Genomic DNA, 21,086 nt, shown 5'->3' with positions numbered 1-21,086 from the left:
AGGGGGTTCTGTTCCCACAGGTCAAATGAAGAAGTTGCCGGGGGGAGGTCACTGTGTCACACAAATGGGGCAATTTTTTGAGATGTTCTTGATAGTAAAGCACTAGTGCTCTGAGCTGGGAACGGTCTAGTTCAGGCACTGAGTTTTCCTGAAACAGGAATATATCTGCTGTGAAAGTCCCTCCTCACAGAGATGCATTTGACATCTCCATTATGTAGTTTTCATTACATGCTGAGAGATGCAACTTTTTACCCTGGTTATTGACACCTGAGGCATATATTGACACCTGAGGCATATATACACTTGGGCAAAAAAAATGAAAGGCACAAGTACAGGATGGGTGACACCTGGCTTGAGAGCAGTACATGTTAAAAGGATCTAGGAGTCTTGGTAGACCACAAACTTGACATGAGTCAGCAGTGTGATGCAGCAGCTAAAAAAGCCAATGCAATTCTGGGCTGCATCAATAGGAGTATAGCATCTAGATCAAGGGAAGTAATAGCACCACTGTATTCTGCTCGGGTCAGACCTCACCTGGAGTACTGTGTCCAGTTCTGGGCACCACAGTTCAAGAAGAATATTGACAAGCTGGAACGTGTCCAGAAGAGGGCAACCAAAATGGTCAAAGGCCTGGAAACGATGCCTTATGAGGAACGGCTTAGGGAGCTGGGTATGTTTAGCCTGGAGAAGAGAAGGTTAAGGGGTGATATGATAGCCTTGTTCAAATATATAAAAGGATGCCATATGAAGGAGGGAGAAAGGTTGTTTCCTGCTGCTCCAGAGAAGCGGACACGGAGCAATGGATTCAAACTTCAAGAAAGAAGATTCCACCTAAGCATTAGGAAGAACTTCCTGACAGTAAGAGCTGTTCGGCAGTGGAATTTGCTACCAAGGAGTGTGGTGGAGTCTCCTTCTTTGGAGGTCTTTAAGCAGAGGCTTAAAGGCTATGGCCCATGGGGTCACGAAGAGTCTGACACGACTAAACGACTAAACAACAACAACAAGCAGAGGCTTGACAGGCATATGTCAAGAATGCTTTGATGGTGTTTCCTGCTCGGCAGGGGGTTGGACTGGATGGCCCTTGTGGTCTCTTCCAACTCTATGATTCTATATTTTAGGACCCACCCTGCTCTCTTGACTGTTATTTGTTTTGACTGATTTCAATATTGTATTTTTTAAATTGTGGCAACACGCCATAGAATTGCATAGTGAAGGGGGGGGGGTTTAAGAAATCTAATCGTTATTATTATTGGCAACAATAATAATAGGAAATACTATATCCCTGTTGTCAGAAAGCTATGCCAGTGTCAAAAATATATCCCCTTGGGATATGTAACACAGAGACATAGGAAGCATACATTAATGCAGGCTAGAAGTTTTCAAAGTTATGCATAGCATGGAGGAAGTGGATAGAGGAAAGTTGTTCTCCCTCCCTCGTAACACTGAAGCCTGTGGGCATCCAATGAAGCTGAATGTTTGAAAGTACTTTTTTGTGCAACACGTAGTTAATCTGTGGAACTCACTCCTGCAGGAGGCAGTTGTAGCCACCCCCTTGGATGGCCTTAAAAGAGGATTGGACAAGTTTATGGAAGATAAGACTATCAATGGCTACTATATACGGCGAACCTCCCTAATTGACACTGTTCAAAACAACATGCAAACCTTGATACAATCATCCTTCAAACTGTGCACTTCTCCAAATTTTGCAATGCAGTTTTCCAGCCAACTAACGTGTACAAAAACCACACATCCTAATGCAGCGTGTGCATATATTCATGCAAGAGTGTAGAAAAATGCATTATATTTGGGAAAGCTGCTTGCAGAAATTTGTGTAGTCAGAGAAATTCGCACTAAAATGCCGATGGATTTTCATGAGGACTTTCGTTGTTGTTAAAAAAATGCGAACTGGTATGGAAATGTGGAAAGCTGAAATCGAGAGAGGAAAAATGAGAAACGGAGAGAATAAAAAATTGACAGATTTGCCCATCCCTAGATTTCATGCAATTATTTAAAGCCAGATGGGTTATTTGCTTTGACTCCCTTCATGATTTCCTGCTCATTTTCTTTCTTCTTGACAGGTCACACAGCGTCAAGAACCACTGGTCGGAAATTGTTAACTTCGTGAGGCTGCTGACAGACAGATTTGTGAGGTGGGCTGCTCTCCTTATGGTTTCTAGGTTTAATTTTGACACGAAAGATTGCCAAACAAACGCTCTGATGCGTAATCTTCGGTCGTAAACCATTCTCAAAAGAATTGGGCACAGACATGCTTTTCGTTCACATGACGACATCACATTCTCTCAGTATATTCGGAATGTAGTGCAGTGCTGATAAAAATACATCGTAAAGAGTTCTGAAATTCCTACTCGGGTGCAGAATCTTTTAAAGTCTGAGCTCCGCATTCCCTTGTGGGCAATCTTCCAGTGTTGGGAAGTTAAAAGTCTTGTTTATGTATGGTAAGGTAAAAGGTAAAGGGGCCCCTGACCATCAGGTCCAGTCGTGTCCGACTCTGGGGTTGCGGCGCTCATCTTGCTCTATAGGCCGAGGGAGCCAGTGTTTGTCCGCAGACAGCTTCCGGGTCATGTGGCCAGCATGACAAAGCTGCTTCTGGCGAACCAGAGCAGCACATGGAAACACCATTTACCTTCCCGCCGGAGCGGTCCCTATTTATCTACTTGCACTTTGATGTGCTTTCGAACTGCTAGGTGGGCAGGAGCTGGGACCGAGCAACAGGAGCTCACCCCGTTGCAGGGATTCGAACTGCCGACCTTCTGATTAGCAAGCCCTAGACTCTGTGCTTTAACCCACAGCACCACCTGGGTCCCTTTATGTATGGTAGGCTATGTTAAAGCAGAAATTTCTACAAGCACGACTTTCCATTCATGCAAGTAAGAGGAATTATCACAGTTCAAGGATGTATTCCAGCTAGGCAAACACGCTCAAGCATGGGATGGAACAGGGTCAGTGAGCAGGGTGGCAGGAGAAACAGGGTGTCCTGTTGTTGACTTGTGGAAGACAGCTGGCAGTTCATCACACCTCCACCTGTGGGATGTATCAGCAGAGTCTTCAGAGATTTCCTGCTCCCAGCAGAATAGCTTCTTACAGAGTCCCTAGTTAAGGGGGAAACTCCTCTCCCACACAATTCAAAGTACAGTGGTGCCTTGCTTAACGAACGCCCTGTAAGATGAAATTTTCGCTTAACGAAATGATTTTTCTAGCGGAGGTTGCCTCGCTAGACGAATTCGTTTTACGAAAAATTCATCTAGCGAATCGCGGTTTCCCATAGGAATGCATTGAAATTCAATTAATGCGTTCCTATGGGCAAAAATAAATCGATATATAGTATATAAATTCAATGCATTCCTATGGGATTCACTAGACGAATTTTTCGTTATAAGAATTGACCCGTGGAACGAATTAAATTCGTCTAGAGAGGCACCACTGTAACAAAGTGTGTGTTAATGATAACGAGACAATGTGGGCACTAGAGTCAAAGGTATGGAAAGTCCCCCCCCCCTTGGTGCTAGACATGGTTTGGTACCTTTTATTCCATGGTTGCAGTTTCCAGCATGTCTTACTGTGACTGAAGGCAAGGTTGCAAGTATTGCATGCGCCTCCAATTGCATTGCATGAGGAGAGAATTTAGTGCCTGACACAGAATTTTGCAGCTTTTCTTCTTTTGCTATCGCAAAACAAAAATACTGCATTTCTCAACTAGGGTAGCTGACATGGTGCCTGCCAGATATTTTTGGATTACAGTTCCCATCATCCCTGACCAGTGACCATGCTGTCTTGGGGCTGTTGGGAGTTCGAGTCCTGCGACATCTCAAGGATACCGTTTTGGCTGTGCCTGTTTTTGGCTTTGCGCCCGTGAATATGCTTTGCGAATATGCAGGCAGTGTCTATTGAACTATTAGAAGTTGGTGCTTCTGTTGTTCTTTGTAGCACCTTGTTTTTTTCTCCACAGCTAGCGGAAGCAGGATCAATTGTGCAATCTAAGCAAATGAATGCAAAATCTGCCTGTTCTGCATCTGTTAATTCTGCTCTTCCTAATACTTTTGTGCTGCTTAGAAATCGGAGGATGATATTAAGAACAAAATATAGACTATTTCCAGTCCTGGTTAGGCGCTGGGAGCGTGGGAAGTAGCCACTCAGACCTTGTCGCAGTTAATTGTTTCCTATGGAAAATGCAATACAGAAGGCGATTGTCAGCTTGACCAGCTGGCGAAAAGTCATGTGAACTAGGCAGGCCTTAATTGCATATTGCGAACTTCTATCTCCCTAAAGTAAAAAAATGAGTTTTCTGTAGAACAAGAAACGGAATACAGTTGAAACACACACACACACACACACACACACACACACACACACACACACACGGTATGTTAATAAAAAGGATCCAATTGGTTGTTCCAAAGAAGCCATGTGGCTCAGGCTTTCTGTTACTGGCAAAAGAGATGTTTATCTCTTCCAAAAATGATCTGATTGGCCATTCCAAAGCCTTTTGGTCATCCTTTATTCCAGCCAAGAAGCCTCACCCCTTCCACTTTGTTTGTTTGTCGCTGAATTGGCTGAAATAAAAGTGATTTGGCTGAATCCTTTGATGAACGGTTCTTAACAGCGTAATAAGATTTCTCCCCTCCCCCCCCTTTTAAAAGAGAAATGGGACTACTTAATGGTTGATAAATGCTGCTCAGCACAGCATATGGTGAAAACGCGGAGCAGGTTTCATTATAAGAATTAGATCATTCCGGTATGAGTTGTACATCTGTTTCCCATTTTGCTGGGCTTGAGAGATGTAGGTCTGCAGTAGCAGCACAGCACACGTTTTCTATCTTTTTAAGAGCCTCGAAATTGCAGCGAGAATTTTTTTTTAAAAGTATTCCTATGCTTCCTATCATGATAGAACTTCTGGATAGTGGAATTTAAAAATGCAGAAGAAAGGAAAGTATTTGGTAATGAAATTGCCTATCCTTTTTGTTAAGCCAAATCCATTGAAGAAGCTACTTAAGATGATGCCTTAAATTTGAAAAATGAAAACGAAACCAGTCCTTCACTATTATTCTTACAGATCAAGGATGAGAGTTGTAGTCCAAAATGTTTGCAGAGCACCACCTTGGCTGCCATAGTTATAGACACTTCTAACGTCAGATCATATAACTGCCTGTTTATGTATGGAGACAAATTCAATAGAAACTAGGAGAGGGACTGTGGCTCAGCTGCAACAGAGAACATCATTTGCACAAAGGTCCCAGTTCTGCCCCCAGCATTTCCAGGGAAAGAGCTCTATTGAGTGATGGTTCCAGTCGTTTTGAGCTTAGGATGGGGTAAGGGAAGGGAGAAGGGGGCAAAGTTAGATGGCTTATTATTAATTGTGTGAAGCAAGAATCTGTAAGTTTCCCATGAGAACCAATTAACAGAAACTGAACATCTTCACCCTTGTAAGACAGTTAGATGGTGTCTTGTATGCCTCCTTCTGGCAACTCCTGCAGCCAGGCTGGGGCCAAACACTTTGCTCTGCTTTCTGTTGGACCACATCGGCGAGGCCGAGAGGGGGATCTTGTTGCCTGGCAGCCCAGGACTTCCATACACACTTGCACCATGCAGAGGAGGCACACTCCGTTGTCTCTTGAGACTGATGGATGGCAACAAGGTCTGAATTGTGCACAGGTAGTGCACATTCCTTCATCCAAAGGCCAGCCCTTTGGCAGGACCTCAGAGGCACTGCAACTCTGAACAGCGGCTGCTGGGACCCATCGGCGGGGAAAACCCTGTTACATTCAGATCCCACTTTTGGGCTTCTGAAAAGCATCTGGCTGGCTGCCTTGAGAAGAGGGTGGTGATACAGATGAGCTTTTGGTCTGATCCAGCACGGCTCTTATGATTATGCAGTATGTCAGCTGAAATACAGAATTGCTGAGCAAGGAGGGAGATAGTAGATGTTAGCTATTTCCTGTGTGGGTTTTGTGTTTACTTGGATCCCGTCATAAAGATTAAGATGGAGAGATCCCCAGAGTCCTGCCATGGCACAGGTCCCATTGAAACGCACGTGGGCGCAGCCTTTTGATTTATGTCTCTGAGATGGATGTTTTTCTTTCTTTTGTCTTTAAAAGCGACAAGATGAGGGTCTCCTTCATCGTGTTTTCCATGCAAGCAACGGTCATTCTGCCATTATCACAAGACAGGTAAGCAAATTGCAACGTTGCTTTCCCCACCCCCTGAGCTTTTGATGCTAGTAAATACTATTTTAAGTGACACTGAATTAAGTTGGCCCTGAATTAGGCCTAAGGCAAATTTTCCACCAGTAGTAAAATTGCGTTTCCTTTTTAATCACTTGAAGTGTTTCTTAAATAATACAATTTTACCGTTGGTGAGGAATTCACTTTAGGCCCAATTCAGTGCCAGCCGTGGCTCCTTGTTATAAGTAATAAGCAACCCTTCAAAGACCCTTAGATGTTTAGAGTTGGAAGAGACTCATATAGACCAACTGCCTGCAATGCAGGATTCACAAGCAGCCAGGATGGGCGGTTGCTTTCAGAATGCAGAATTATTAATTTCCTATTACAGTGGTACCTCTACTTACGAGTAACTCTACTTACGAATGTTTCTACTTACGAATGGAGCTCCGTCCGCCATCTTGGATGCGGTTTAGATAGGATTTTTTCTACTTATGAATTTTTAGATAGGATTTTTTCTACTTACGAATTTTTTCTCCCAATGCATTCCTATGGGATTCGACTTACATTTTTTCCCCTACTTACAAATGTGTGTTCGGAACGCATTAAATTCGTAAGTAGAGGTACCACTGTATTACATTTATACATCCCTTTTCCTCCAAGCTCAGGGTGGTGTAGATGGTTTATCCCAGGCATCCCCAAACTTCGGCCCTCCAGATGTTTTGGACTACAATTCCCATCTTCCCTGACCACTGGTCCTGTTAGCTAGGGATCATGGGAGTTGTAGGCCAAAACATCTGGAGTGCCGCAGTTTGGGGATGCCTGGTTTATCCCATCCCATTTTATCCTCACAACAGGTAGGGTAGCCTGAGAGGAAGCATCTGGTCCAAGGCCAGCTATTGAGCTTGGTGGCTGAATGGAGATTTGAACCTGGATCTCTCTGTGTCCCAGTCCAGCACTCTAACCATTGCACCCCGCTGCTCTCAATGCAGCCTTCAAGTATTACAGGCCACTCTGCCACTTCATTCTACTGCAGGTGACGCTTCCTACCTTGCAGTGTTAGAATCATAGAGTTGGAAGGGACCCTGAGGATCATCTAGTCCGGGCTTTCCCAAACTTGGGTTTCCAGCTGTTTTTGGACTACACTTCCCATCATCCCTGACTACTGGTCCTGGTAGCTAGGGATGATGGGAGTTGTAGTCCAAAAACAGCTGGAGGAGGCCCAAGTTGTGGAACCTGATCTAATCCAACCTCCTGCAATGCAGGAATATACAGCTGTCCCTTATGGGGACCGAACATGCAACTTTGGCATTATTTGCACCATGCTGCAGCCAACTGAGCTATGTTGCAAGGATTTCCAGGACAAGGTACATGAGATCTGCAGACACTGTAAAATGCAGTCTAAATCTGGAGTATTTTAGCTGCGTTAGCTGGAGGATTAATTGGGACTAAGCCATCTTCCTCCTTGTTCTCGGTTGCAAGTTTGAAAGACTTGTTGAAGCAATTGTTAGGAGGGGTGAGGAAGGAAGGGAACAGGCAGGGTGACTGTTGGGGATATAAATGTGCCTTTTCTGAAAGGCAGAGGTGTGAGATTCATGCACATATGTTGCATTGAGAGGAGACGTTCTATTTGTAACCATTCATCACACGCGGAGCAGCCTCCAAGTTGCCGTCAACGCGATTGTCCTTTTCTCCTTTTGTCTTGAATTCTAAGACGAGTCTCGCAGAACGGGTCCGTTACTGCAAGGTGTCCATCTCTTAAGAATTGGCGTCGTTGGTTTTTCTGTTTTTGTTTTGCCTTTGTTTCAGCAAAGTGTCTCCTACGCAATTGTGTAAATCTCAGTTTTTGTTGTTAAATATGTTTGGGGTGTAGGCAGTTGGTCCAAAGGGACTGAGATGGAATTCAGAATGTGGTTCTTTATATATATATATATATATATATATATATATATATATATATCCCCAGTTTCTGGGAATTGCAGGTGGAGAGACTGCAACTGGGATCAACTGGGATGCTGTGGGCTTCTCCGCAGCATCTGGTTGGCCACTGTGAGACTAGGATGCTGGACTGGATGGGCCTTTGCCCTGATCCAGCAAGCTATTCTTACGTTCTGTTCCAGAATATTAGTGGACAGATGGCAACCTCTTGCTTGCAGAAGCTCATCCTTTCTTAGATTTTCTTTTAAAACAATATATATGTATGTTCATTGGGCCCCAGAGCTGAAATAGGTCTGGAGGTGTCAGATTGCTGGGAGGTCTTGGTTGTATGCTGGATAAATAAAACTGAACTGATTGTACGAGAGCTATTTTTTGCATTGCGAAATCTGTTTCAGAAAGACTGGAACTTGATTTGCCGTTTGTTTCTTGGCAGAAGAAGCGCTGCGGGGCCTGTGGACATGCTGCCACTCATTTCTGGCAAGCACAAAGTGTCTGCTTTGTAATCTGCATTCGTACACAATCGTTTTCAAGTTGTTTTCAATAGACACCAAGTGTAAAATATTTTGGATTAAACAGATTGCACTAACTTTTACGTAACTTGCTCAGCTGCCATCTATAGTGCACAGCATGTCTTCCGTCGAAGCAAGGACTGCCAGTACGGATATAAATTGCTTTGTGCAAGTTTTCCCAATCTTACCTTTTAGATTTTGGCTTAAGGCTTTTTATGGGCGAGGAGCGGGGAAGGGATCAATGATGCCTCAAAAAAAATCGGCGTTGAATAAGATTCAATCAAACTGTGCAGAAAAAAGATGCAGTTGTGAATACCTGCTATCAGGTATTTTTCCAGTGTTGCCTTTTTATGGGCAATATATTTTTGCTTACGAAATTTGGATTTGGGGGTCCACTTTATGCTAGAGCTGGGCAATATCTGATTTTCAACATCGTGAGAGACTGATATATCATGATGTCTGAAATAAGGGTGGAACGACGTAGAGGCATTGGCTGGTTTCACAGTTTTCCCCACATTGTGATTTTTGCATAAACTCCTCCCCCCCCAATGATTTGGGATATATTGCCATGTCAAAAATTATGAAACCAATATCACAGTATGGACTTCAAGTCAGTTTTGGCCAAATATCAATATGTCGCCCAGCCCTACTCTATGCAGGTGTTTTCAATGCACAGTGGTACCGTGTTTCCCCTTTTTTAAGACGTAGTCATAAAGTAAGCCAGGGCAGCAATTTTAAACATTTGTAAAATGTAAGACATACCCCGAAAATAAGACATACCTCCGTGCCTGCCAGCTCAGGGCCTGGAACTGGTGGCTGCTGCAGCAGCAAGCGTGCGGAGCACCCAAGCCAGCGGCTGGTCCACTGCCGAGCCTGTCCGAGGAGCCTTACACCCCGCCGCCTGGAACCGGCTGCTGCTGCAGCGCCGAGCACGCGACATCGGCGAGCACTTGGAGTGCGCGGCAGTGCCGAGCAGAGCCCCTGAAACAGCGGCCGGGCATCTGCTGAGCCCGGCCGAGGAGCCTTCCACCCCGCCGCCTGCAACCGGCGGCTGCTGCAGTGCCGAGCGCGCGGCATCGCCGAGCACTCAGAGCGCGCGGCATCGCCGAGCGGAGCCCCTGAGCCTGTGGCCAGGCCTCTGCCGAGCCTGGCCGAGGAACCTTCCACCCCGCCGCCCGGAACTGGCGGCTGCTGCAGAGCCGAGCGCGCGGCAGCGCCGAGCACTCAGAGCGCGCGGCAGCGCCGAGCGGAGCCCCTGAGCCTGTGGCCAGGCCTCTGCTGAGCCTGGCCGAGGAGCCTTCCACCCCGCCGCCCAGAACTGGCGGCTGCTGCAGTGCCGAGCGCGCGGCAGCGCCGAGCGGAGCCCCTGAGCCCCGAGGAGCCTTCCACCCCACCGCCCGGAACCGGCGGCTGCGGCAGCGCTGAGTACTCAGAGCGCGCGGCAGCGCCAAGCGGAGCCCTAGAACCAGCGGCCGGGCCTCTGCCGAGCCCGGCCGAGGAGCCTTCCTCCCTGCTGCCCAGAACCGCCGCTGCTGCATCGCCGAGCGTGCGGCATCGCCGAGCGTGCGGCATCGCCGAGCGTGCGGCATCGCCGAGCGCGCAGCAGCGCCAGGCGAAGCGCCAGGCGGAGCGGCCCACCACCCTGAACCAGCTGCTGGAGCGCACCGAGTGCTCAGCAGCTCGGAGCACCCTTGCCCCTTTCTTCTTCTTCTTCTTCACTCTCTTTTTTTCCCCATACGCCCATCCTGTCAACAGCATATCCTCTGCTTTACCGGTAGGTGATAGAAATAAATGAGAGAAAAGCTACATCAGCAGAAAATAGACAGATTTCTGTCTGATCTTTATTTCCTAGGAAAGTCTTCCCACTGCAAAAGTAGACTGCAGCATTAACTCAGATCTCATGCACATTTAAAGAACTTGCTTTCCCTCAAAGAATTCTGGGCATTATACAGTAGTTTACTCCTCATAAATTTACAGTTCCCAGCCAACCCTTAACAAACTACATTTTTGCATACATTGTATTGTTCTAATACATACAACAGCCTTGTCAGGTAGGACAGAGCCCAGCAGCGCTGTGTGCAGCGCCCTGAGCCAGCGGCCTGGCCCGGCCAAGGAGACCGTAAGGTAATAAAAACCATAATAAAAAAATAAGACATCCCACCAAAAATAAGCCGCCCTGTGTTTTTTTTGAGGAAAAAAAGTTATAAGACGGTGTCTTAAAAAAGGGGAAACACGGTACCTCAGTTTACAAACTTAATCCGTTCTGGAAGTCCGTTCTTAAACCGAAACTGGTCTTAAACCGAGGCGCGCTTTCCCTAATGAGGCCTCTTGCCGCCGGTGCCCTTCCACCATTTGCTTTCCGTTCTTAGACCAAGGTAAAGTTATTAGACTGAGGTAAACTTCTGGTTTTGCGAAAGTTCGTAACCTGAATTGTTCGTAAACAGGGCTGTTCTTAAACCAAGGTACCACTGTATCTCATTGATGGTAGCTATTTGGCTGGTACCAAAGGTTGACCTTATGTTTGAGAGCAGTACATGTGAAAAGGATCTAGGAGTCTTGGTAGACCACAAACTTGACATGAGTCAGCAGTGTGATGCAGCAGCTAAAAAAGCCAATGCAATTCTGGGCTGCATCAATAGGAGTATAGCATCTAGATCTAGGGAAGTAATAGTACCACTGTATTCTGCTCGGGTCAGACCTCACCTGGAGTACTGTGTCCAGTTCTGGGCACCACAGTTCAAGAAGGATACTGACAAGCTGGAATGTGTCCAGAAGAGGGCAACCAAAATGGTCAAAGGCCTGGAAATGATGCCTTATGAGGAACGGCTTAGGGAGCTGGGTATGTTTAGCCTGGAGAAGAGAAGGTTAAGGGGTGATCTGATAGCCATGTTCAAATATATGAAAGGATGTCATATAGAGGAGTGAGAAAGATTGTTTTCTGCTGCTCCAGAGAAGCGGACACGGAGCAATGGATTCAAACTACAAGAAAGAAGATTCCACCTAAACATTAGGAAGAACTTCCAGACAGTAAGAGCTGTTCGGCAGTGGAATTTGCTACCAAGGAGTGTAGTGGAGTCTCCTTTGGAGGTCTTTAAGCAGAGGCTTGACAGGCATATGTCAAGAATGCTTTGATGGTGTTTCCTGCTTGGCAAGGGGTTGGACTGGATGGCCCTTGTGGTCTCTTCCAACTCTATGATTCTATGATTCTATGTTGCATCTCCACTGTTGGGGGCAGTAAGCCTCTGAATGCCAGTTTCTGGGAATCGCAAGTGGGCTATGGTTGCTTGCAACCCAGGTCCTGCTTGCAAGCTTCGTATCTTGGTTGGTGACTGAGAACAGAGAGCTGGACTAAGTGGGCCTTTGGATTGACCCAGCAGAACTTTACTTTTCAAGATCTTTCCAGATGGGATCAGGGATGCTTGAAGGATTCAGCAATATTTCCAATACAATGTTTAATAACGATCTTTTGCTTTCTTTTTCATTTTCAGGAATGAAATTCAGAGAGGCCTTGAAGAGTTGAGTAATGTTAAGCCAGGAGGTGAAACGTACATACATGAAGGAATAAAAGAAGTAAGTTTTCCTTCCCCTCTCTATTAAATGATATAGTGGCTCATGGCTTAGTGGGTAGAGTATGAAACTCTTAATCTCAAGGTCATGGCTTTGAGCCCCACGTTGGACAAATGAGCCCTGCATTGCATTCCAACTCTATAAACTATAATTCTATGATTTGTTGCTGCTCAAGGTATCTTGCCCTTCTTGGGTCAATGTGACATGGAAGAAGTTACATATTGAGTTCTTAAGTGGCTGGTTTGTTCTAAAGCAGGAGGATGGATTAGATCAGGGCCATAGCAGGGGCAATGGGGTGAAGCTCTCCTCCCCCATGGTCCCAATCCAGTTGCTTCCCCTCCTCCTGGTGCTATAAAACAAACAACCCCTCAAAAAACCCAGCCAAGAAAGGGTTGTGGGTTCATGCCCCATGTTGAGCAAAAGATTCCTGAATCGACTTTGTCTAACTTGGCCTCAGCTTAACGAGTCCTTAGCTCATTAGTTATTATAACTTAATAATTTCAACAGCCCGCATCTCCTTATCTGAAATGGCTATATTCCTCTCGTTCCAGTTCTCAGCCCCCCCAATGACAGTGATATCTTAGAATTTTGAAGTGTCAGGCATAGCTCTAGTGGCTTTAGCCCAAACGTAGCAGAGTTTTCCTGCACAGCGCAGAAGCTAGTTGAGGTGGAAATGACTAGTCAGCTAGACGCAGAATAACTATTTACAGGATTTATTAAAAGAAGATAAAAGCAGCAGAGTTTCTGCATACAAAGCAAAGCAAAATAAATCCTCTCTCTCTCTCTCTCTCTCTAACCATACGCAGCAATCCTACTCCTAACACCCAACAAGAAACAACTGTGCTAGCATTCCTAGATAACAGAGTTCAATGCTGGTCATTAACCAATCAGAGAGCTGTTGCCAGGCCAGGCAGACCTTGGCTTTCTGCCAAGAGTAAATTGACACTGCCTTGAGTTAATTGTGTGAAACAAGAATCTGTAAGTTTCTCATGAGAACCAGTTAACAGAAACCGAACATAAGCACACTTCCCCCCCCCTTTCCAGGCAAATAAGCAGATCAAGGAGGTCGGAGCCTTGAAGTCAAACAGCATAATCATCGCTCTGACAGATGGGCAATTGCAAGGGTACATACCGCAATATGCAGAAAAAGAGGTGAGTGTTGAATTGAAACTGTGCCTCCTGCTTAGTTCAGTGCTTGTCTGTGTGTTGTTGTTATTTATCAAATTTGTAAAGTTAAAGGACCCCTGGATGGTTAAGTCCAGTCAAAGGCGACTATGGGGTAGCGGTGCTCATCTTGCTTCAGGCCAAGGGAGCTGGCGTTTGTCCACAGACAGTTTTTCGGGTCATGTGGCCAGCATGACTAAACCGGTACTGGCGCACGGAACACTGTGACAAGTGCCAGAGCTCACACAGAAGCACCATTTACCTTCCTGCCACAGTGCTACCTATTTATCTACTTGCACTGGCATGCTTTCAAATTGCTAGGTTGGCAGGAGCTGGGACAGAGCAACGGGAGCTCACCCCGTTGCGGGGATTCGAACTGCCGACCTTCTGATCGGCAAGCCCAAGAGGCTCAGTGGTTTAGACCACAGCGCCTCCCACGTCCCTATACCCCATACCCATAGATCTCAGGGCGGTTCCTGAGATAAAATCACAAGATAAAAATCACAAAAGACACAATCAAAATGGAAACAAAAACAACCCAATAATCCCCCTCCCCAACACATTTTAAAAGGGCATTGGCTCAATCAAAGGCCTCGTTAAAGAGGAATGTTTTTGCCTGGCGCCTAAATGTGTATAATGAAGGTTCCAGGCAAGCCTCCATAGCTGCTAAGTCTCCCGTATTCCCCGGGAAACCCCCGTTTTTCCAGCTGTTCCCAGCCGGAAAAACGGATTTTTTTGTTTCCCCCCGGTTTATTCTGGCGCGGCGGCCATTTTGGAACAGGGCAGAGCAGCATCAAAAGTTGCTTCTCAGCATGCTCCGCCCAGTTCCAAAATGGTGGCAGCGCTACTTCCAGTCTGCTACTTCCGGTCCAGTCCCTTATTTCTCAGGCCGGAACTTGGCAGGTTTGCCACCAATGGTGGCTGAAAAGGCATGTTCTTGTGTTGCCACCCTCTGGACCAGGTGCATGAAGAAGGGCCTCAGGTGATGATCTCTGGGTGGGTTCATATGGGGAGATGTGGTCCTTGAGGTATTTCTTGCAGTTCTGAGCTGCTTAAGGCTTTATAGGTCAAAACCAGCCCTTCGAATTGGGCTCAGAAACTTAATTGGTAGCCAGTGCAGTCAGACTGTGATCTTGTTATATTCTAGCAAATGCATAAAACTTTTATTGATTTATTTCCATTCAAGGCAGAGCTTGCCAGGGATATGGGAGCAAGAGTCTACTGCGTTGGAGTCCTTGATTTTGACCAAAACCAGGTAGGGGGCTATATTACAGGACACTGTGTTGAGACGATAAACAAGTTGCTAGCAACGTTGGAAGATTTACTTGCTTCCTTGGTATTGGATGTACCTGTTAGGAGACCTGCTCTGTATATGCAGCAGAATGAAGGTGCAAAAGCCTTAGGTTCTCCATAGGACATACCTCTTTTGAATTGTCCCTCCACCATGTTAAAACACGCACATGCCCCTGTGTCAATTTTTAAATGCCTGCCAGAAACCTTCCTATTCCATCCAGGCCTATGTAGGCAATTAATAAATGCATCCTTCCACAATGGTTAATTGATGTCTGTTTTTAACTTGTGTAGATGGATTTTATTGTATGGTTTTTATGTTTTACTGCTGGCGGGAGAGCACGAGGCTCTTAATTCAGGGTCTTGGGTTCAAGCCCCACATTGGGCAAAAGATTCCTGCATCGCAGGGGGTTGGACTAGCTGACCCTTGTGGCCCCTTCCAACCCTATGATTCTACGAGGAGCCACAACAGAAAAAGGCCTGTTCTGCTGTTGCAGCTCAGGGACCTCCCTTGGACGCAGGACACAACTCTACAATTCTATGGTAGCTACAGCTACAGCTATAGTTGCAGCTGTAGATGTAAATATTGATATGACATAGCAGTTTGTGTTTGCAGTGAATTTTGCATGTAGGAAAGCATTCAAAACCGCGAGCCCCCTCCTGCAGGGTGGTACGGCCCATTCTGTCACCTCCTCATTCCTTCCTCATCCTGCTGCATATGAAGGCCAAGTATGAAGCTACCATCTGCTGCAGGGATGGGGAACTTGTGTCCGTCTAAAGGATGGTGTTAGACTACAGACCCCAGAGTCTGAGCCAGCCTGGTTGATGGCCAGGGATGGTGAGAATCATAGCCCAACAACAGCTGGAGAGCCCCAGGTTATCCACCCGTGTTACACCGAGCCAGGCCATTGGCCAGTCTAACCCAGTGTTGTCTATTCTCATTGGCGGTTGCTCTCTGATGGCTTGGGCAGAATTCCTCATAGGAAAGACGAGGCACAGATCTGACTTAAAAAAAAGAAGAAGAAGGTTGTTGGACCAGGATCCAAGGAACAGACATACAGACATGAGGAAGACATGGCCAAAGCTTTGCTGTTTTTCTAGGCGGCTGTTCCCCCAGCTAAAAATATAAGTTGCTTTCAAGCAGTATCTTTCTTTGTCTTAGAACAGCTACAAAGAGCAAAAACAGCCTCATCGGCTTCTGTGGTTCTCCTTCATGCATCTTTTCAGTATTCCTGAAGGAGCATCTCCACCTCCATCATTCTGCCCGGACACTGAGGTCCAGCACCGAGGGCCTTCTGGCGGTTCCCTCATTGCGAGAAGCCAAGTTGCAGGGAACTAGGCAGAGGGCCTTCTTGGTGGTGGCGCCTACCCTGTGGAACGCCCTCCCAACAGATGTCAAAAAGGAAAACAACTACCAGACTTTTAGAAAATACCTAAAGGCAGCCCTGTTTAGGGAAGTTTTTAATCTGTGGTATTTAATGTATTTTAATGACTTTTAGAGGACATCTGAAGGCAGCCCTGTTCAGGGAGGCTTTTAATGTTTAATAGATTATTGTGTTTTATTCTTCCGTTGGAAGCCGCCCAGAGTGGCTGGGGAGACCCGGCCAGATGGGCGGGGTATAAATAATAAAATATTATTATTATTATTATTATTATTATTATTATTATTATTATTATTATTATTATAGTTTGTGACTAGCCATAATGGCTATGTTCTCCCTCCACTATTGCAGAAGTAGGCCTCTGAATATCAGTTGCCGTGAACATCTGGTTGGCCACTGTAAAACCAGGATACTGTTTCGTGATGGTTGTTTTTCAAAGGCCGGTTTAGCTGTTTGTATTTTTTTGCCAATGCATTTGTCCTTCCTTCCTTAGCTTGAAAGGATAGCTGGTTTTAAGGAGCAAGTCTTCCCAGTCAAGGAAGGATTCCAAGCTCTCCGGGGGATAATTAATTCTGTAAGTATTCTGGAAATCTCACATTGCCTTAATTTTTCATGTAAAGGTGGTGAAATCTTATTTACTTTTGTGGCATCGTCTTTCATGCGAAATATTAAGCTGACTAAGCTTTCTCTAGCCTGAGTGCTTCATTGCAGATTGCTGTGGCTTCCACAGATCTGATCTCTCAGCCAGGGATGGCTAAATTGCATCCTTCCAGATGTTTTTTGGACTCCCATCGTCCCTAAACATTGACCACAGCAGCTGGGGCAGCCTGGGATTTGAAGTCCAGCAACACACGTCAACTATCCCTGCTCTAGGTGCTGCTAGGTACCACATAAAGCCCCAGCCTGGATAGAGAGGAGCATTTCTCTCTCGATGGATTGCTGAACTATGGCTCCAGCAGAATCTCTTTGGCTGGCTCCAGAGTCCAGTGTGAGAATTTCATCCTGCCCAAGTTGGGAGGGAGGAAAAAAAAGGATTGCCATGCCACTGAAATTTGCTGCTTCTGTCTGTTCCATAATCCAGGGTGAATATGAGAGCTCTCCGTTTTATCTTACACAGGCAGCAATAAAACTGCTAGCACCTTTGCAAAGCTAAGAAGGATGTGGTCGGGTTTAAACTGGATGGGGGAACTGCGTGCTGAGATTCCTTCATTGCAGGGGGTAGGACTAGGTCCCTTCCTGAAGGTCCCTTTCAACTCTGCAATTACACTAATGCTGTGGGATGCACCATAGAAGCACTAGCAACCACAAACTATTGCTATATATAAGGGTCTGGTGACTTCTGTTTCCGTGTATCTGAAGAAGTGTGCATGCACACAAAATCTCATACCAATGACAAACTTAGTTGGTCTCTAAGGTGCTACTGGAAGGAATTTTTTTTTTTTGTTTCAACTACGACAGACCAACACGGCTACCTACCTGTAACTATTGCTTGGTAGTCGGGATGCAAGAAGGCATGTCTTTTTCATTCCGTTCCGTATTCGTCTTATGCAGCACTGTTTCAAATCCACTGCATTATGCCTTCCATAAAGAACTATGTTATTTGTCTCGCTGTTTGCTGTGGTGAAATGATGTAACCTACACAATTCATGGTGTAAATTATGTTGCCAATATGTTACTCCACGCCATTCATTTCAGTGCAAAGGAAATGCAATGCATTTTTTTGTGTGGTGGTGGTGGGAAAACACAAGAGCAATTACGGTACATAATGTTTGGGGACTGAAATAACCGTGAATACCAATCCTAATAGCGGGATTGCTTTCTGGTCTATTCCTGTTTCCCTTTTCATAGATGTCCCTACTTGGTAGTAATAGGCAGTGCCAAAAGCTGAGGCCACTGTTCTTCAGTGTCTGAGAGCTAGGTTTCCGTAACCAGGGCTTGATTGTCTGTGCAACTTCATGGAATTTACAAGGAACGTAGAAACTGGCCTGAGAATTTCAGCTTTTCGGAGAAAAGCTTATGCAACGAATGTAAGGTCATGCAAAGGACAGTCGTACCTTGGTTCTCGAACACCTTGGTACTTGTACATTTGGGCTCCCGAATGCTGAAAACTCGGAAGTGAATGTTCCGGTTTCCGAACGTTTTTCGGAAGCCGGATGTCCAATGCTGCTTCTGCTTGAGTGTGGAAGTTCCTGCAGCCAATCGGAAGCCATGCCTTGGTTTTTAAATGGTTTCGGGAGCCGAAGAGACTTCCGGAACGGATTGTATAAGCAATACTGACTGTATAAGCAATCTTTGCTTATGTTTACTCAGTAGATTGTATTTGGCTTCTGCTAGTCATTGGGGGTTGAAGAGATCTGGAGCTGCAGTCGAAGTGGTCTGGGAGTTCACGTTTGACCAGTCAGTCGATACATGAAAACAAATCCATTCACACCCAAATATGAGCCACTAGTTGGAACTGCTGCTGTTCTCTGCCTCTGCTTTGGAAACAGTATGCCTCTAAATACCCATTGTCATAAATTGCAAGTGAGGAGAGCCTTCTTGTATGGAGGCCTTGCTTCTGGGCTTCCTGCAGGCCACTGTGAGAACAGGTACTAGATGTGTACTGGCCCTGCTGTGAATGTTCCTTGAGAAGTTTTGCCTGGCTGGGATATGCAATTGAATGGTGATGGTCATAGTGCTTCTTGCCCACTTGCATGGAGAGAGATGTGATGTAGCTTAACATACAAAGGTGAGCTGTTGCATCTGTTGCTCTGCTCACTATTGCCTCTGGTCCCACACACTTTTGCCTTTCCCCACTCTGCAATATGGCCTGCCAAAAGCTGGAAGCCTGCCATGCCAGGATGTGACCCTCAGGGAGGAAAAAGGTTCCCCAACCCTGTGTTGAGAGTGAGCCGCGTGGCTGCTGTGTTTCCTTGAAGGCTTCTTTGAGAGCATCTCAACCCTCTCTTGGAAATGATGGGAAATGGAAATGTAATGGAAGATGTAAGCCAAGTTGAGGCATGCGTGGCACCTCCCCTTCTCCAGTACAAAACGGGGCGTTAATTGTATCACCCTATTGACTGGTGTTGTGTGTGGTGAGTCCCAAATGTCTGCTTCTGTTCTGATAGGACTGAAGGTTTGGTTTGGTTTGGGACTTTGTTCGTTTTCCATTTTTGGGCTAACAAAACACGGGCGCAGGAGTGGCATACATAAATAACCTTTTTTGACACCTGGGAATTTCAATCTGAATTCTCCCCAACAGAAAGGACTCTGGTTTTTTTGGGAAAGTACTTTTAAACACCCCCCCCAATTCATTATGGATAATTTCCCAATACTCTTTTACCCTTTTACAAGTCCTCCACATATGAAAGAACGTTCCCTCAATCTCTTTGCATCTCCAGCACTTACCTGCTTCGGTCTTATTGCTTTTCTTCTTATGACTTACTTCTGAGATGATATGCATAGGATTTGGCTTGGGAAAAAAAAAGAACTAGGACAAAGTTTTAGTGGACCCCCCATAATCACACTATATGTGTTAATTAGCATATAGATGCCAGAATTTCTGTGTTGTCGCTAACTACTGTGGCTGCTGTTCTGTGTATTCTCCGCTTCATTTCCCCCCTGGCCTCACTGTTTGCAATCCCCCATGCCCCTCAAGCCATGGGGATATATATGAGTAACTGAGGATAACACTTTATGCGCCAGAGGAAGCGGGGCTGCGCCCTGCAAAAGCTTAGCCATCATGCACTTTGTTAGCCTTTTAAAGTGTCACAAGCCTCTTGTTTGTTTCGGCTGCGACAGCCTAACAGGGCTGCTCCTCTGGGAATTGTGTAAAGTTAAACAACGTACGAGATCTGTGTGCAATCCTCTTCCGCTATAAGTCTGCCAGTGAACTTTTGCAAGCCTTTTTGGCGCTGTTAACGTTCTCCCAACTTTGCAAAGCATCTAAATGAATGAAAGGCTTGTCAGAATGCATCAATCTGAGAGGGAAGTCTAGTGGCTTAAGAAGAAATGCTGAAGGCAACTTAGTTATCCGATCAGTAATGGTTTACTGATCTAGTTTGGCTGATAATTATCCGGAAGTATGGCTTCCTGAGCAAGCGGAATAAATGCTCTGGCAATGTGAAAATTCAGGGCTCACAAGTGTATGTTTCCCTAGCTCTCCTGAGAGCCGTATTTCATTGCAGATACTATGCCCATCTAAAAAATGTTCCTTGGAAGCAACCTGCTTAGCTTGAAGAGAAGTGTATGAATTGCATGCATATCATGAGCATGAATTGTGGGAAGGCTGCAATTCATTTTCATTTTTAGGATGTGTCCGAAGGAGCACAGCCAGTGTGGTATCCTGGGCAGAATGCTGGGCTTTGACTCAGCTGATTTGGGTTCAAATCCCTGTTTGGCCGCAAATCTTGTTAGGCAGAAAGATAATAGCCGTCCTGCCTGAGAAAACAGGGCAGGACTTGTGTGCTGCTCGGAGGAAAGAATGCAATTCATAAACATTGTTTTTTGCATGGCTTTTTCATGAATAGAGGCAAAGCCCAAACAGTAGTGGTTGGGCGTTTTGTGTGTGTTTTGCAATACGTTTGTTTTGAGAGAAGACTTTCCTTCAAGCATGAAATGTGAGTTGGATTTCTAGCTGGTTGGTGGAAGAGCAGGGCTTGTGGCTATTGAATACTCATCTCAGGAAGAGGCAGAGTCCGTATTTGTTCCGGAATTCCATTTGTTTCTTAAACACCAGAGCTAAACAGCAACTCAAAGGAGACCCATGATACGTGTGTGCCAGCCGGAGCTGGACTGACTCTCGCGCGCCAAAACTGTTCCCTTAAAGGGGAACTGCCCGCTAGTTAGCCTGCTTCTTATTGGAGTGCTCACCTCCCTAGCTGTTCGGCGATAGGTTGGGTCACGCCAGGAGGCGGACCCTGTACAGAGGGATAACAGCTCCAAAATAGGTCTGTGTACACAACAGTGGCCCTGGGTATTTCTTAGCTCCCGGGACTAGGAAAAGCCAAATAAGTTATGCAAAACATGTGGCATGATCTGCCCTATCCTGTAGGGTGCAACTCTGTGCACATGCAGGAGAA

At 45.8% G+C, this 21,086-nt stretch overlaps 1 protein-coding gene across 1 annotated transcript in view; it reads left to right on the top strand.

Moving 5' to 3' along the window:
- The window catches only part of ANTXR2 (ANTXR cell adhesion molecule 2), a 147,909-nt gene that overhangs the window by 4,806 nt on the left and 122,017 nt on the right, over nt 1-21,086 (top strand). Inside the window, exons 2-7 of the mRNA XM_035111642.2 lie at nt 2,079-2,150; nt 6,114-6,185; nt 12,112-12,193; nt 13,235-13,342; nt 14,541-14,609; nt 16,520-16,600. Of these exons, the coding sequence (XP_034967533.1) occupies nt 2,079-2,150; nt 6,114-6,185; nt 12,112-12,193; nt 13,235-13,342; nt 14,541-14,609; nt 16,520-16,600 (484 nt within the window). The remainder of the gene's footprint in view (nt 1-2,078; nt 2,151-6,113; nt 6,186-12,111; nt 12,194-13,234; nt 13,343-14,540; nt 14,610-16,519; nt 16,601-21,086) is intronic.

Source organism: Zootoca vivipara, chromosome 9 (genome assembly GCF_963506605.1).
Source record: "Zootoca vivipara chromosome 9, rZooViv1.1, whole genome shotgun sequence".
Lineage (NCBI taxonomy): Eukaryota > Metazoa > Chordata > Lepidosauria > Squamata > Lacertidae > Zootoca > Zootoca vivipara.
Note: the sequence above shows the minus strand (reverse complement) of the source record. Positions and strands in the feature narration are given on the sequence as shown.